Source organism: Cucurbita pepo, chromosome LG17 (assembly GCF_002806865.2).
Source record: "Cucurbita pepo subsp. pepo cultivar mu-cu-16 chromosome LG17, ASM280686v2, whole genome shotgun sequence".
Lineage (NCBI taxonomy): Eukaryota > Viridiplantae > Streptophyta > Magnoliopsida > Cucurbitales > Cucurbitaceae > Cucurbita > Cucurbita pepo.
The window spans coordinates 2767793-2783944 of record NC_036654.1 but is presented as its reverse complement, the minus strand read 5'-3'; the positions used below and the strand labels follow the sequence as shown (position 1 = coordinate 2783944).

The following is a 16152-nucleotide window of genomic DNA, read 5'->3' as shown; positions in this document are numbered from 1 at the left end:
CCACTTTAGTGCGCATGAGCGATGGTTGAGATTTATGCATCATAATTAATTATTTAATTTTTAATAACAACCCTTTTGATTATTTTAGTTAACATTATCCATTATATAAAAAAATCGAAGGTTATTAATGTAATATTAAACAATATATTATTGATATACAAGAGGATTGTATTAAAGAAATAACCTAAAGTTTTGTAGTCTATGGATAAGATTAAGTGTCTTGTCTTGATAACTTAATTGATACGGTTCATTTTGTAACTGTTACATTCAAATGTTTACGCGAAGACATGTGATTTAAGATATCTTATACGATGAATATATATAATATTAGACCATGAAATATTTAGTCTCTCTTTATAAAATCTTTAATGGAGAAGATTAATATTTATATAATCTCGATCTTAATCTTAGGTGAATTATGAACTCCTGCTTATGAGGGTTTGTCTTCTCATTTGTATGGAGAATTAATATTTACATTCAAATGTTTTCGCTGTTCAGTTGATACTTAACACTACATACCACACATTTCTCTTGTTTTACGCTGTATTTATTGCGTCGGACTATTTTTTAAAAAAATAAAACTATTTTTTAGTTTGCAAAATTTTATTTTAGATTTTGAAAATATTGGTAAGAAGTAAATAATAAAGCAAAGATTATTTTTGTTAATTGGTATTAATTCTTTCGATAAATAATTTAGGATAATTTTAATTAGATTTAAAATTAAAAGAATTAAAAAATAAAATTATTTGAGTCTAGAAAACTCCGTACTCGCGAACGAGAACCTTCAACGTACCAAAATTTCGACACGTCATCATACACGTGGGATTTCAGACTCCAGATATTTCCGGCCGGAAACACCAGAACAATCTCGAAGAGACCGGAGACGTTCTTCCAATTCGACGTATAAAATGGCGCAGATTCTTACAAAATCATCAAATCTAATATCGCCGAGTAGCTTGGATCGATCTAAAAGCGACAAAAGGAACTTGAATCTCCGTTTTCTGGGTTGGTGGACCGTTTTTGCGCCGATATCTATTAAGTCATCTGGATTGTGTCGGAACCGATTGGTTGGATTTTGTTCTTTTTTGTTCGAGAAATCGCATCCTAGGTGAGTTTTCATGATATCTTCTTCATATTCTCTTTCCTTTTTGAATTTTAATTGAATGTTGTTAGTGGTCTGAATGGTAAATGTAGAATGTGGAACTTGAATCGGGGCTTTGAGTGATCCGAATACTAAATAGGATTCGATATCTTATGAAGCCTTATTCTGCAATATGAGATGGTATTATGATTCTGTTTATGTATGATTCCGCGGTGTTATGCTCTCTCTTTATTTTCTTGGGAAGAATTCTTACCCGTAATGTGTGGATTTTACCTGTAAACATCTTATTTTATCCTTTTGAACTCTGAGGTGAAGGATATATTTCTTTGAACTTTGTTCAAGTTGGTTTAGTTTAGTTATAATTTTTCATAGATTTGTAACTATGATTTGACTATTGGAATTTAGCCATTTTAGAATTTATTACTTGATTCTGTGGCTGGGTTTGAGTTTTCTTATGATTGGTTTAGGACATTTTTGTGACATAAATTGGTATTTCATTAGTTGAATTTTGTATGGATCATGATTGATTATTGAATTTTGTAATCGTGTCTTGAGGAGTAATATATTGCAAGTTTGTAGCACCCATTCTAGCTTGGAATTTTAATTGATAAAATTGAAATTGGGTCGAAATTATCTAAAAGGTTACTCTTCCCTGTTCTTATGAACAGTAGTGGCAATATAATCGAAGAGACGATCTTCTGCATCGTATAGATGATGTTTGTTGCGTAATATCTCTGTTGCCTGCGTATTCACTGTCTGTCTCTTACAATGTGATTTGATGATACTCTCAACAGGAATTACAAAGATCCCACGAATTGTCTGAGCCAAACAAGCTTACCGCTTTTCCTTTAAGCCTAAAGCATCTTTTTGTGGGCTTCAGATCAGCTAGAGGAAATGATTCCCATGTACAGGTACATGGACTCCCAGCCGTTCCAGAAGAATCGAATGCCTGTCAATCCATATCAGTATCCGAATATGGGAAGTGTCCCATCTTACACGATGATGGATCCAGCTAAATCATGTATGCCTCCTCATGATTCTGGGCATAACTGTTGCCATTATGGCTACCCAATGCCACCTTCCTGCTGTAATGATGGTAATTTCTTCCCTGGTTACTATAATTTCAGACCACCGCACCTTCCTGTTCCACCCCATCAGCATATGCATTGCTATGGCAGTTATCCACCGTGCCCTGAACCGTATTACATCCAATATGTTCCTCCCATGCATCATAATGTAGAGCAGCCTAGGTATGAGTTTGACAAGAACATGATGAGGAATCATCACTGTTGTGGCTGTCCTAATAGCTTGTGTGGGCAGAAGCAGAAGGAAGATAGATGTGTGAAGATTGAGGAGGAGAAACCGGACGATCAAAGAAAGGGGTCGATGGTTCCATTTCAATTAGGAAATAACCAATCCCCAATTGTGTGGATTCCACCTGACTATGTGGGGAGTGAAAAAGGGAAAGAACCTTCTGAAACTGGAGCCATGAAGCAGGAGAAGGAACGCCATGGTTTGAATTCGACGAAGAATTTGGATCCAAAGTTCTGGCATGGCTGGCCTTTGTCTGATTTGAGTCGCCTCGGGTCATGGTTTCCTGATGCAGAAGGCATGGGGACCCGAAGTGTGCAAAATAATCAACCGGAGGATGGAAAAAAAGAGTTCCCATTTCCTCTTATTTGGATGCCTACTTTCGGTAGAGAGGAGAGGGCTGGAAAGGACGTCCAAAATATGGATGCTCCTACAACATACACTGAAGAGCCTTCTAATGTTGGGAAGTTGGTACCAACGAATATCTTGCAGAAAAATGATGCAACAAGTGAAGGTCCTGAAGTTGTGAAGACCATAAATCAGAGCAATATTCCTGAAATGGATGTGAAGCATAAGACTGATGACGCCAACAAAAAGAAAGAAAGGAGATGCATTGCGGTGGAGACTGCAAAAGAAAACGAGGTAAGGGAGTCATCTAAAGATAATGTCAAAGGACAGAAATCAACCTCGCCAAAGAAATCAAGATTGCCTCCTGTTTGTCTCAGAGTGGATCCTCTTCCGAAGAAGAAGAATGGCAATGGCAGTTCGAGGTCGCAGAGTCCTTCCAAACTGACCGATGTTAAGGAAAACACTCAATTAGATTCAAAGATCAATAGCACCATGGCAGAGCCAAACAGCGAGAAGATCATTAAGGAAGTTGAGGTGAAAACCCATGACAGCCTTGATGGTAATCATGGAAATAAAGAGAATATCTCTAGAAATGGAGAGCCACTAAGCTTGACAGCGCAGTCTCAAGAGAAGGTTCTTGACAAGCTCTTCCAGGAAGGGACAGAAGAACAGGGGGAGAAGGACAGAACAATAGACCAAGCACCTACTGAGAAGAATGTGGATGAAGGGTCGGAGGTAAATTCAGGGGACATAGTTCAGGAAGAAGGGAAAAATGAGAAGCCTAACTTATCGGATGATGAAGCTGCCATGCTCATTCAGTCAGCCTACCGTGGTTATGAAGTTAGGAAAGGGGAGCTTCTGAAAAAGATGAGGCAACTTGCTGAAGTTCGTCAACAGGTCATGGAGGTTTATAATCGTGTGAATGCTTTGGAATTGGCTCCTCCTCAAGATGAGAGAGAAAGAGTGTTTGTTGGAGAAATGATAATGGGACTGTTGATAAAACTCGACACCATACAGGTATTTGTCTTCTTCTCGACCCTTCCTTTTTCTTCTTTTTTCCCCTTTTCGAAAAGAAAAAAGAGTACAAGTAGGGTCTGGAACTCTTACTCCTTCAAAATTTATAAGATGTTGATTTGAAGGCTATCCTAAGTTGTTTTCTTAAATTTTGCATTGAAAAGGGTCTGTATCCGAGTGTAAGGGAGTTCCGGAAGTCTTTGGCGAAAGAACTTGTAGCGCTTCAGGAGAAACTTGACTGCATGGTGATTAACAAGCCTACAGAAGTAGTACAGGAAGCCACCGTGGAAAAACATGCTGAACATTTTGATACAGAAACTTATCATGAAATAAAAGAGGAAGAGCAACACAAAGAACATCAGAAGCCCACTGGGGATGGAAATAGCGAGTTGCCTGAAGTAAACGATGAGAACACGAAGGTTCATGAAGCAGAGCAACTTGTAGAAGTAAAAGAATCTGAACTTCAAAATGAAGATACCTCTGAATTGTCGTCTCATGACTTATCCAAGAATTTTGAGGGTGAAGAGGCTGAATCAAAGGTTGAGATGGAACAGAATGTGGAGTTGTTGACTGATGCAGAGCAAAAAGTAGGGGATGTTCTTCAAGCGGACAGGCAAAAAGAAGCTGTAAACCAGCAAGCATATTCTTTTGGAGATACTCGTCCTGCCGAAGATTCTTTGCAGGTTGATGCTTCGAGGTCTGTCTGTGATGATCAAGTGGGAGCACAAACAGGACTAACACCTCAAGTTCTTGACAAGATTAACATTTCTGCACCTGCTGAAAATGGACAAACTGAAGATCAGTTGGCTGCAGATGTGGAACTTCCAATGAGGGAGGATACCAATCCAAATAATTTCGAAGCTGCCAAGCTTGAGCAACTTGAGATAAGGGGAGAGGTGTCAGAGACTGAAGAGAATACACATGATTTGGAAGTTGAACCAAGTAGTGATGGAACTTCTAATGTGAAGCATCCTGAGGTTGAGGACTGTCATGTCTCAAGTGTCGGCTCTGAGCAGAATAGGGAGTATTTGGGTTATACAGAACACGAAAATGAAAACGAAGGAGCATCTGATGAATCTGCAGAATTGCCAGGGGAAGAATTGAACTCTAATGACCCGAACATCCAAAACAAGTTGGTAACCGAGCGAAACAAACAACGGACAATGGATGAGCTTGTGCCATCCAGCCAGTTAGACGACCAGGCTAGACGAGCATGTGATGAATCTGCAGATTTGCTAGAGGAACTATCAAAATCGTACCACGATCAGAACGTCCAAAATGAAATAGTAAACGAGGAAAATGAACAACGAACTGCTGATGAGGAAACTAAAACGGCGGAAGACATGCTGCACGAGCCACTTGTACTTGATCCTGTGCTATCCAGCAAGTTAGACAACGAGGCTAACGAGTTACATGCTGCTGATGAAGCAACTCTCGATGGGCCTTCTATTCAGATGGGTGAAGGGTCACTGCCTTCTTCGCCAAACCCGAATAAGCTTGATTTGGGTACTGAAAAGGAGATGGATAAGAAACTGGTGGAAGAAAACGAGAAAATGAGAGAGATGGTGGAGAAGTTGATGGAGGCTGGCAAAGAACAGTTAACCATCATATCAAAACTGAGCGGAAGAGTGAAGGACTTGGAAAAAAGGCTGGCAAGGAAGAAGAAACAAAGGCGAGGATGTGGCTTACCAATGCCAAGACAGCATACGTTGAATGGTCGGATAAAGGCTTGAAGGGATCTGCGATCTGCATTATGCATATGTTTGTGATGGAATCCCTTTTGTAATATTTCATCTCGTTGTATATTTGTTTCTCATAAAAATAAAATGCATCTATGTTGCCTATGATCATGATCGTTCTTAATAACTAATACTTCAGCTTATTACTGTAAAATAGTCCACTGAGCAATCTGCAAAACAGAGTACTTCAAATTTCGGGTTACTTTTTCTGAACTCGAATCGCCTCGACACCATTTCGAGTTTGAGTTCATAGGGCAAAGAGTATATATTGTATTTAGGAGTAAATGGACTCAACGCAGAGAAAAATATAATACATGTGGGTGAACATACAATAGCACCAATCAAGAAGGATGTTGGATGTTTTACATAATAACAAGACCATTTGAACAAAAAATAAAATAAAATAAAAGGAGAAGAACATGAAGACATCCTTCCAGAAAAAATTAGAGAAGAAAAAATACATGAAGATGTTAAAAATGAAATGAATTTAAGAGTAGGCTCTACTTAAGTTAACTAGTTTTCAAAATAGGTTCTGTACTAATTGTTGTGGTTGAATTTTCCATCTCTGGTGGAGGCTTTACATACTTCCCTATCACCTTTTGGTGTCTTCTGTGTCTCATTCTGTCTAGTTTAGCTTTGCTCTTTTTCTTTCTGTTCTCTTTCTGCCGATCTCGTAAATTCTTCTCTCTCTCGTACACACCTTGCCAGAAAACCTCACCTGTCGATGGCCATAACCACCGTCTTGTGGGGTGGTCGGCATNTTTGGGTTATACAGAACACGAAAATGAAAACGAAGGAGCATCTGATGAATCTGCAGAATTGCCAGGGGAAGAATTGAACTCTAATGACCCGAACATCCAAAACAAGTTGGTAACCGAGCGAAACAAACAACGGACAATGGATGAGCTTGTGCCATCCAGCCAGTTAGACGACCAGGCTAGACGAGCATGTGATGAATCTGCAGATTTGCTAGAGGAACTATCAAAATCGTACCACGATCAGAACGTCCAAAATGAAATAGTAAACGAGGAAAATGAACAACGAACTGCTGATGAGGAAACTAAAACGGCGGAAGACATGCTGCACGAGCCACTTGTACTTGATCCTGTGCTATCCAGCAAGTTAGACAACGAGGCTAACGAGTTACATGCTGCTGATGAAGCAACTCTCGATGGGCCTTCTATTCAGATGGGTGAAGGGTCACTGCCTTCTTCGCCAAACCCGAATAAGCTTGATTTGGGTACTGAAAAGGAGATGGATAAGAAACTGGTGGAAGAAAACGAGAAAATGAGAGAGATGGTGGAGAAGTTGATGGAGGCTGGCAAAGAACAGTTAACCATCATATCAAAACTGAGCGGAAGAGTGAAGGACTTGGAAAAAAGGCTGGCAAGGAAGAAGAAACAAAGGCGAGGATGTGGCTTACCAATGCCAAGACAGCATACGTTGAATGGTCGGATAAAGGCTTGAAGGGATCTGCGATCTGCATTATGCATATGTTTGTGATGGAATCCCTTTTGTAATATTTCATCTCGTTGTATATTTGTTTCTCATAAAAATAAAATGCATCTATGTTGCCTATGATCATGATCGTTCTTAATAACTAATACTTCAGCTTATTACTGTAAAATAGTCCACTGAGCAATCTGCAAAACAGAGTACTTCAAATTTCGGGTTACTTTTTCTGAACTCGAATCGCCTCGACACCATTTCGAGTTTGAGTTCATAGGGCAAAGAGTATATATTGTATTTAGGAGTAAATGGACTCAACGCAGAGAAAAATATAATACATGTGGGTGAACATACAATAGCACCAATCAAGAAGGATGTTGGATGTTTTACATAATAACAAGACCATTTGAACAAAAAATAAAATAAAATAAAAGGAGAAGAACATGAAGACATCCTTCCAGAAAAAATTAGAGAAGAAAAAATACATGAAGATGTTAAAAATGAAATGAATTTAAGAGTAGGCTCTACTTAAGTTAACTAGTTTTCAAAATAGGTTCTGTACTAATTGTTGTGGTTGAATTTTCCATCTCTGGTGGAGGCTTTACATACTTCCCTATCACCTTTTGGTGTCTTCTGTGTCTCATTCTGTCTAGTTTAGCTTTGCTCTTTTTCTTTCTGTTCTCTTTCTGCCGATCTCGTAAATTCTTCTCTCTCTCGTACACACCTTGCCAGAAAACCTCACCTGTCGATGGCCATAACCACCGTCTTGTGGGGTGGTCGGCATCTGCTTCCTCTCCCAAGTCCTCATCCATGTTCTTTAGCGTGTCGTATGAAAACCATTTGATCCACATTTGGCCTCTTCGTATATCGAACTTGTGTTGTTCTTGCATTGCACCAGTCTCAGGGTTAACATACACTATACGCCTTGCACTGTGGTACGCCCAAACGTTTACGAGGAGTTCTAGCAGCCTGGAGTAGCAGTGCTTGTCCTGTGAAAAAGTACACAACTCTAGCATTTACAACAAAACAATACAAATGCACAAACTGAGGGATATTCACATGTGAGAAACTAAAAGTAGAGGGAATTTACTTTGGACAAACTCAAGTAACATCGTCCACTTAAATGGTGTTCGTCGTAAAATTGCGCATCCAGGGCATCAACAAACATTCTGCAGACAAAAAGAAAACTCAAGAATGGGAACTCTCAAGCAAGAGGGCTATAAAGATAGGGTACAAGATCTCTTCCGAACCTCGAAAACATGACAAATTCCAGAAAAGATCTGGTTGGCAGAGCCCAGCTCTGCATGGCAGACCATGTAGAACCATCCGCAGGCATGGGTGGTAAAAATTCCTGATCACCTTTTATACCGAACATCGTCTTCAATGACTCGGAGAAAGCAAACCTATTACCGAAAGGGGCATAGGCAAAGAATTGATATTAGAAGACTGTATAATGAGAGTTCAGATGTTCCTGTACATATGTTTTCAGGTCTTACTTGCAATTTCCAGCATTTATAGAATCACAAAATGACCAAAAATCAAGCTGGTGTGGGTTTCTTGGATCCGAGTCCATGCGCGCCCAAAAGTAAAGTGCATCTCCATGCCTTCGGGTTTGAATTGCATCTAATAATGCACTTTCAGCAATTTTTGACAGTGATACCTATTCAAAGCACACCATCAGTTAGATAAAAGGGTGTTTCTTCTCACGGAAACGGTAACGGTAGGTATATGCTGATATAGTTCTGTAATCCTTTATCGAATAGTCTAAGCGTTTACGTTTGTGAAAATAATCTAAAGATCATGTCGTAGCAGCCAAGCTAAAAACCTAATGCATGGACAGAGAACTTACCAGTTCTTTAAAGTTCAAGTGGTTTGTTTCTTATTTTCAGAAGAAATATAATAGTGAGTTCAAGAAGGAAACTTCAGAGGAAATATGGATAGAGAGACGTCACATACATTCCTGGCGGTTGCTCTCCAAGATTGAAAACCGATCCAAGCATTCTTGTGTATGCGGTCAACCCGGTTAGCAATTGCAAAGAAGGCTCCGTATTCGCCGAGTACATTTCTGTAGTATGGGTTATTGAGAAGTGGAAGCCGTGAAGGTGCATCGATATCATCTACCCCAGGTCGCCTGCCTTTACTAGACTGCAAGAATTACGTTCAACATCAACATTCAGATGGTAACGACAACGAATCTTGCAAACATAGATACAATAAGAAGCCATTTTCGTTTATATTCGAACCAAACAATCAAGCAGAACTGAGAAGACAAGACGACAAGAAAAATTTTTACGCACCAGCCCAATTCCACGGTAAAGAGAATAACGGTGCAGGAAAGGCCAAACTCCTTCCCCAAAATAAGGTTCATAAATGCATAATGGCTGTCCTGTCCTTTCAAGCTCCCCTTCATCCCTCTCATGCAAATCATTCTTAGACCGATCAGCTCTCTTAGCGCTTCGATACACGTCCTCCCATGTGGTATGAGGTTGTTCCGTTCTATCTTTGATCTGTCAAATTCAAGTAACAGTGATAATAAGAAAAAAAATCTCTATAAATTATAGAGAACCAGGATGTGCTGCTTAAAATCTTACCTCTTCTTCCTCTCTTCTTCTTTTGATATTAGACGTCGCCGTATGTTTTTCCTCCTCCCATATATCGTATACAAACGACTCACTAAAAGCAATAAGACTAGAAGGCTTCGGTTTTTTAGAATGGTTCCAGTGCTTCTCAAATTCATCTACAATCGTGAAGCTTCTTTCGTTTCTGTTCAGGATGGTCAAATTTGATACCCCTTCAAATAACTTCCACTGCCATTTTTCTTTCAGTTGGGAAGGGATTTCAGCAACTTCCTTAGCTGGTGCAGCTTCTGATGGAAGCTTAAGAACAGCATCAAGTAGTGAGGCATATCCCTCCACAGTTTCTGAAACCATCAGATTTTTCACAGTGCCCCTTCCAATCGAAGCAATACTGCGAGCCAGTGGCGATAATCTCCCTTTCGAGACCATTTGCATAATAATTTGGGAAAGTACATAGAAATTTCCCTTGGGGAACAAATAGCCATTTACCCTGTCATCAACCTAGTTGTTATTGCCAGTGTAGTCAGTAGCTTGTCCAGAATTTTCACGTATGATAAATATTTTCTTTAAAAAAAAGAAGTATCTTTCATTAAATATGCAAGTACAAAAAGAAGAGGCCACACAGAGAAGACTTCAATCATTTCAAAGGATTGCCAAAAAGGGAAAAAGTTACAAGGAATTCCAATTGTTGGTAAACGAAAATCGGAAATACCCCTAAGCAATTTAGTGGTAGAAACACAAAAGAGTCATACTAAGCCACATCCCAAAGATCCTCCAAAAGCCCCTCATTAAAAGAACGGTAACGGGTTAAGCCCACTGCTAGCGGATATTGTCCTCTTTGGGATTTCCCTTAAGGTTTTTAAAACGTGTCTGCTAGGTAGAGGTTTCCACACACTTATAAAGGGTGTTTCATTCTCCTCCCCAACTGATGTGGGATCTAACAATCCACCCCCCTTCAAGGCCCAACGTCCTCCCTGGCACCGTTCCTTTCTCCAATCGATGTGGAACCCCCATCAAATTCATCCCCCTTCAGGGCCTAGCGTCTTTGCTAGCACACCGTCTCGTGTCTACACCCCTTCGAGAAACGACCTCCTCGCTGGCATATCATCCGGTGTTTGGCTCTAATACCATTTGTAACAGCCCAAGCCCACTGCTAGCAGATATTGTCCTCTTTGGGCTTTCCCTTTCGGGCTTCCCCTTAAGGTTTTTAAACGTGTATGCTAGGGAGAGGTTTCCACACACTTATTATAAAGGGTGTTTCGTTCTCATCCCCAACCGATGTGGGATCTAACAAGAACACTGATGCTACATAATACTTGAGATAACTGGGAGAAGAGTGGGAAGATGCAACAAGGAACCAAAAAATATGTCATATAAGCAAGAACACAGAATCTTGAAGAGAGATATTATACAAGTATCAAGTCAAGCACATAAAGAGCGGATGATAAGTCAATCTATAAACATTCAAATGTGAAAGGATGAAAGAACAGGTAAAAAACATTTTACCTTCTTCTTTACATGAATCACATCCTTCTAACACTAAATTCCAACTGTTAGAACCAAGGATCATTATATAATGAATCTTTTAAATGAATTTCTTTGTTTATTATTGTAGTCACCCCTTTCTGTTGTATATTGGTTCTTAGTTATGAATTATTTCTTATCGTAAGCAATGATTGAGAACAAATGTATGACGTATCCAAACAGATATGAATAAGAAATAAGTACCATCCTGTCCTAGCATAGTATCAGAGAGTTGTAAGATAAGAAATTAGAAACGTACGTATTTCCTAATAATGGCAAGATCTGGAGCAATGATAGGTTTACCCATGCCCATGGCCTTCACCAAAACCTGTGGGAAAGATTGTTCTTCCAAAAAGGAACTATATATAATAAAATCAGCCATGCTTAGAGCATTGTCTGATCCTGAATCGACGGGAACATGCTCCACAATACTCCTTGGATATTCCAGTCTCTGAGCAATTGCCTAAGGAAAACCGAACGAGTCAATAAAGGCTAGCAATTCATTAATGAGAGATGTAAACCAAAGCTGACATGCACCTCAACAGCCATTGTGTAGTTGCCGTTCGAATCCCCACTTAGAACAAAGATCTTGAGATGAGAATTCGAATGTTCATCCAAAGAAAACTCGTGAAGTAGTGGTAATATGGCCTGCAAAATCATTGCATGTTCCATCCACATACCCCTATACAAAAATTGGCTTCCAACAATGGCAATAACCAAGTCATCATTTGCATAGCCCATCCTCGCACGCAGAGAGGTGATATCAATCTCTGCTTCCAATGTGTCGGGAGGATAACTCGGAATCACAAAGAAATTCCCACTATCAAATGTAGAGTAGACCATCTGTGGAAGTTTTAGATTCAATAAAACCAATTAACAACTTCATTACATCACAGGTTTACAATGTATGAAATTATTCTTTCTTCCTTCTTTTTTGTCAAAAAACCAAGCATTGCTGGGAAATGATTTTAAAGATGATTTACAAGTAACAAATTTCTTAGTGAACAAGTCTTTTTCTTTTTTTTTTCTGCAGGCTAATTAATTGGTTCATCCCTGTGTTTAATCTTGTTAAGCAAACCATTACCGGCATGACATAATTGGGAAAGACAACAACAGTTGAATGGTTGAATACTCTCTTCCAATCATTTAAAAGATCAAATAACCCACTTGAAGCATAGTTTTGAGAGCGTAAGGCAAGGGTTTCTTCACGGATAGTCCAGATAATCGGCAAAGACTTGAAAGGTTCCTGCAGAAAACTGTAAACAAGCAACACTACTCATTGAACTAAATAATAGACTTCCGGATATTGCCATAAGTTCACTATTAGTACAAGATTAGATGGATTGATAATGAACATATAGGCAATTCTTGGGATAAGAACACTAATGTAGCGGCAAAAACGCAAACAAAGAACAATAAAATAGAAAGAAAAAATAAACTGTACCATAAAAATTAAGGAATACATGAACAAAATTTATTTCTTAGTTAAAAAGTTACAAAAAAAAAAAACAAAGAACCTTTTTAGTACTTTCGAGTTTTTAGGAAAGGTTGCGGTTTGAATCCTAGAATTTCATTAGTTTGGAATCCAGTGACGGATATGTTTCGAAACAACTTTCGAAAGCCTATTTCTTTTGAGGTACGCTCAGCGAGATTCTTCTTTACTTATTTATTTTCCTCTCTTCAAAATTCAAAAAGTTGCGAGGAAAAGTTCGATCTTATTAAATATCAAGCTTCTTCATGTTCTGCTCTCTCCAAAGCTTTTTGCAATTATTCTTCTTTAGAAATTAATTTATGCTTACGATCAGAAGAACTAGTATTTTTTTCAATGGGTATTTCCTCCATCAATATAATATCTGGTCGTCGAGCCTTTAATGACACAGAAATTGTAATGGGTTTGGGCCGTTACAAATAGTATCAGAGCCAGACATCGAGCGATGTGCTAGCGAGGAGGCTAAGTCCCAAAGGGGTGGACACGAGGCAGTGTGCCAACAAGGATGCTAGGCTCCAAAGGGGGGTGGATTGGGGGTCTCACATCGATGGAAGAAGGGAACGAGTGCCCCAAAACTCAGCTCAAAAAAACCATCTTTACTGAATGTAACTCAAAGAAATGGCAACAATACTCCAGGATTTCATGAAGTAGGATATACTATATCATGATAATCAAATGTCCATACTTATTGTTGGTACCAAAAAAAGGATTATACTAATTCTTACCAGGAATAGATATCTTTCACTTCAAGAGAGTGCATAAGTATGCCATCATAGCTGAAAAAAGCATCATAAACATGATTAGAAACAATACAAATTTTATTTAATAGAACGCTTTAGAGATAAATGTCATTAAGTCAAAATATTGAAGTAGAATTAACATACTTTAGCCAATCAACCATGACCTCAGTCTCATCACAAGTTTGGATTAGAGTAACTGGGACTCCCATCTGCCTCCAAATATCACTCACTGGCCCACCCTGAAGAGAATAAACCTGTCGACCAAACAATTGAGACATCAAATTATATGCTCGTGCAGATAATCTCTATGACAGATATCGTTTAACTGATATAAACTTAGTTCTTGACTTCTATTTACACTGAAAGCGCAGCCTTGCATCCATTGGCAAGAAAAACGGTATCAAAGCAGAAACAATTGTGTGAAATTTCTAAAGGTGTACGAACAACGGTATCAAGGTAGAAACAATTGTGTGAAATTCCTAAAGGTGTACGAACAACGGTATCAAGGTAGAAACAATTGTGTGAAATTCCTAAAGGTGTACGAACAACGGTATCAAGGTAGAAACAATTGTGTGAAATTCCTAAAGGTGTACGAACAACGGTATCAAGGTAGAAACTTCTGGGTGAAGATCAGGGATGCCGGGCTTTAGCACTCAAATCTCAATCGAAAAGAGAAACGGATATTCTCACTTTACTTGCCGGGATTCTATCAATATTCTCCTTGCTTATCTTTCTACGGACCCCAATTGCTCCCTTTGAAGACGAAGTTGAACTTTACTATAGGGCGAGCGAAGTGGTAAGACCCGCAATCATCCTCCTAGAATGCTACCTCATCAATAACTCCCACTGGGATAATGGCTTTGGGAAGTGAATCTATGGCTTCTATGTCTCAATCTCTGGCAGGGAACAATATATATAGGTATTGTGCGAAATTCCTAAAGGTGTACGAACAACGGTATCAAGGCATAAACAATTGTGTGAAATTTCTAAAGGTGTATGAACAACGGTATCAAGACAGAAACAATTGTGCGAAATTTCTAAAGGTGTACGAACAACCGTATCAAGACACAAACAATTGTGCGAAATTCCTAAAGGTGTACTAACAGCGGTATCAAGACAGAAACAATTGTGTGAAATTCCTAAAGGTGTACGAACAACGGTATCAAGGTAGAAACAATTGTGCGAAATTTCTAAAGGTGTATGAACAACATTATCAAGACAGAAACAATTGTGTGAGATTTCTAAAGGCAGACGAACAACGGTATCAGCTGCTTCACGATATATGGAACGGGAAATGCCAGAATACAGAATGCTTACACATTACCTTAAATATTCTCACAAATCTACCAAGAGTAAACAACATAATATAAGTTGAGATTAAAGAAGGCAATGTGAAAACATATGAATTACCTGAAATACATATCCTATCTCCTGCAGAGCAGATGCAATGGTTACCATCAGCACTTGATAAGAATCAACCAACAGATCTGAAAATACCTTTAAGGAGAAAATGATATTCAAGTGAATTTTAACATCAAACAACATCAGGCATGCATTCAGTAACATTCAACTGAAGAACAAAATCCATAAACACTGTCAAATCTACACAAGATATGAAGTTAAAGAGAAGAATTCACAGTCCACGGAAGAACATAAATGGAAGAGGCCCAAAGATTTGAACAATTCAAGAACATAGCTAGGATTGAGTAGTAAACTCACCAGTGCAAGTTGAGGTTTCCTATATCCATAACGATTTCTAGTCCTATTCAAAGATTGAAACCCTGTTTCTCTTGATTCCCTTTGAAATTTCTCCAGAAGCTTTGATGGTTCAAATCGAATATCCTCCCCAAATTCCAACATGCCCAGCTCCTCTAAGAACTTCAAATCCCCTAAACTTCTCTTCGCATCTTTAAAAGAAACCTCAGACTTCTCCACGACTGATCCAGGCAAGAACATTTGAAAAAGAACCACAAAGAAAAGGAACACAACCACAGTACAAATCCATTGCAAGTAATCAAACTTTTGGAAAAGCAAAAACCGGGAAAATCTCGATCTAGGTCTCTGCAAATAGGAGTATCTTTCCCCCTTGTTAGTTGATGAAGAACGAAGAAAAGGGTCTCTCTTCAATGGAAATCCATTTTCCAGTGAACCCATTTGCTTCCATCCAATTACAGTAAAGTAAAACGCCTCAACTCAACATCCCAAAATCAATCGCATAAAATAACACCAAATTCACAGCCGAAACCTGAGAATTTCGAGATTCAGAATCAAAACAGAAATGACCCAGAAATCGCCGACAATTGCTTAAATGGGCTGCAACGGATTTGGCAGTAGAAGCAGTAAATTGAGGGCGAAAAGTAGAGGATGCTTGTGAGCTAGTGAACACAGAAAGAAAGAAAGGGTGAAATTGCTCAAGTGAAGGAGAACGAACGAGGATTGAAAAGAGATGATGTGGATGCGGGCATCATCGTCGTCAAGAGTCAAATTCAATTCCAAATGGGTCTCGAAAATCAAAGATTTTCAAAGATTTTACTGGAAAATGGTGGGTATTTGCTAAATATAGGGCTCCGCACTTTAATTTGAGATTACATAAAAATAAACAAATCAGAATTAGTTCTGAAAGTGAAAGATTCTAGCAGCGCTACTGTTGCAACACTCCATTCTTAGACAGATTTACATACTTTTTTCTTTTTTTTTTTCTAAGAACAAGTTTGAATTTGAGTTTTGATCATAGTTTCTTATCATTATATATTAACAAATATATATATATAATTAAAAATTAAATTTTGGGAATGTTACCTATATGAAGAAATTGAATTATGTTTAAATTCTTGTTTGTGAATCAAATAAATGTCACAAC

The 16152-nt window shown here is 38.7% G+C and overlaps 2 protein-coding genes across 4 annotated transcripts; one reads left to right on the top strand and one right to left on the bottom strand.

Annotated features, from left to right (window-relative positions):
• The first annotated feature begins 915 nt into the window (after window positions 1-915).
• Window positions 916-7118, top strand: LOC111778609 (BAG family molecular chaperone regulator 6). 2 transcript variants are annotated; one of them, XM_023658534.1, is made up of 5 exons: window positions 916-1108; window positions 1897-3778; window positions 3940-4807; window positions 6281-6990; window positions 7028-7118. In XM_023658534.1, exons 2-4 carry the CDS (start codon window positions 1997-1999, stop codon window positions 6979-6981), a joined length of 3351 nt encoding a protein of 1116 aa, XP_023514302.1. In that variant the 5' UTR covers window positions 916-1108; window positions 1897-1996; the 3' UTR covers window positions 6982-6990; window positions 7028-7118. The 2 variants fall into 2 exon arrangements, with proteins under 2 accessions (XP_023514302.1, XP_023514301.1); XM_023658533.1 differs by having other exon boundaries at window positions 6281-7098.
• Window positions 5817-15844, bottom strand: LOC111778610. Of its 2 annotated transcripts, XM_023658536.1 has the most exons (15): window positions 15012-15844; window positions 14703-14789; window positions 13437-13546; window positions 13278-13328; window positions 12148-12319; window positions 11601-11906; window positions 11323-11526; window positions 9555-10040; window positions 9261-9470; window positions 8920-9108; window positions 8460-8623; window positions 8214-8366; window positions 8054-8132; window positions 7723-7952; window positions 5817-6249 (listed from the first exon to the last, which is right to left on the bottom strand). In XM_023658536.1, the coding sequence occupies exons 1-15, from the start codon at window positions 15444-15446 to the stop codon at window positions 6024-6026; spliced, it is 3102 nt and encodes a 1033-aa protein (XP_023514304.1). In that variant the 5' UTR covers window positions 15447-15844; the 3' UTR covers window positions 5817-6023. The 2 variants fall into 2 exon arrangements, with proteins under 2 accessions (XP_023514304.1, XP_023514303.1); XM_023658535.1 differs by lacking the exon at window positions 5817-6249 and having other exon boundaries at window positions 7290-7952; window positions 15012-15843.
• Between the last annotated feature and the right edge of the window lie 308 nt (window positions 15845-16152).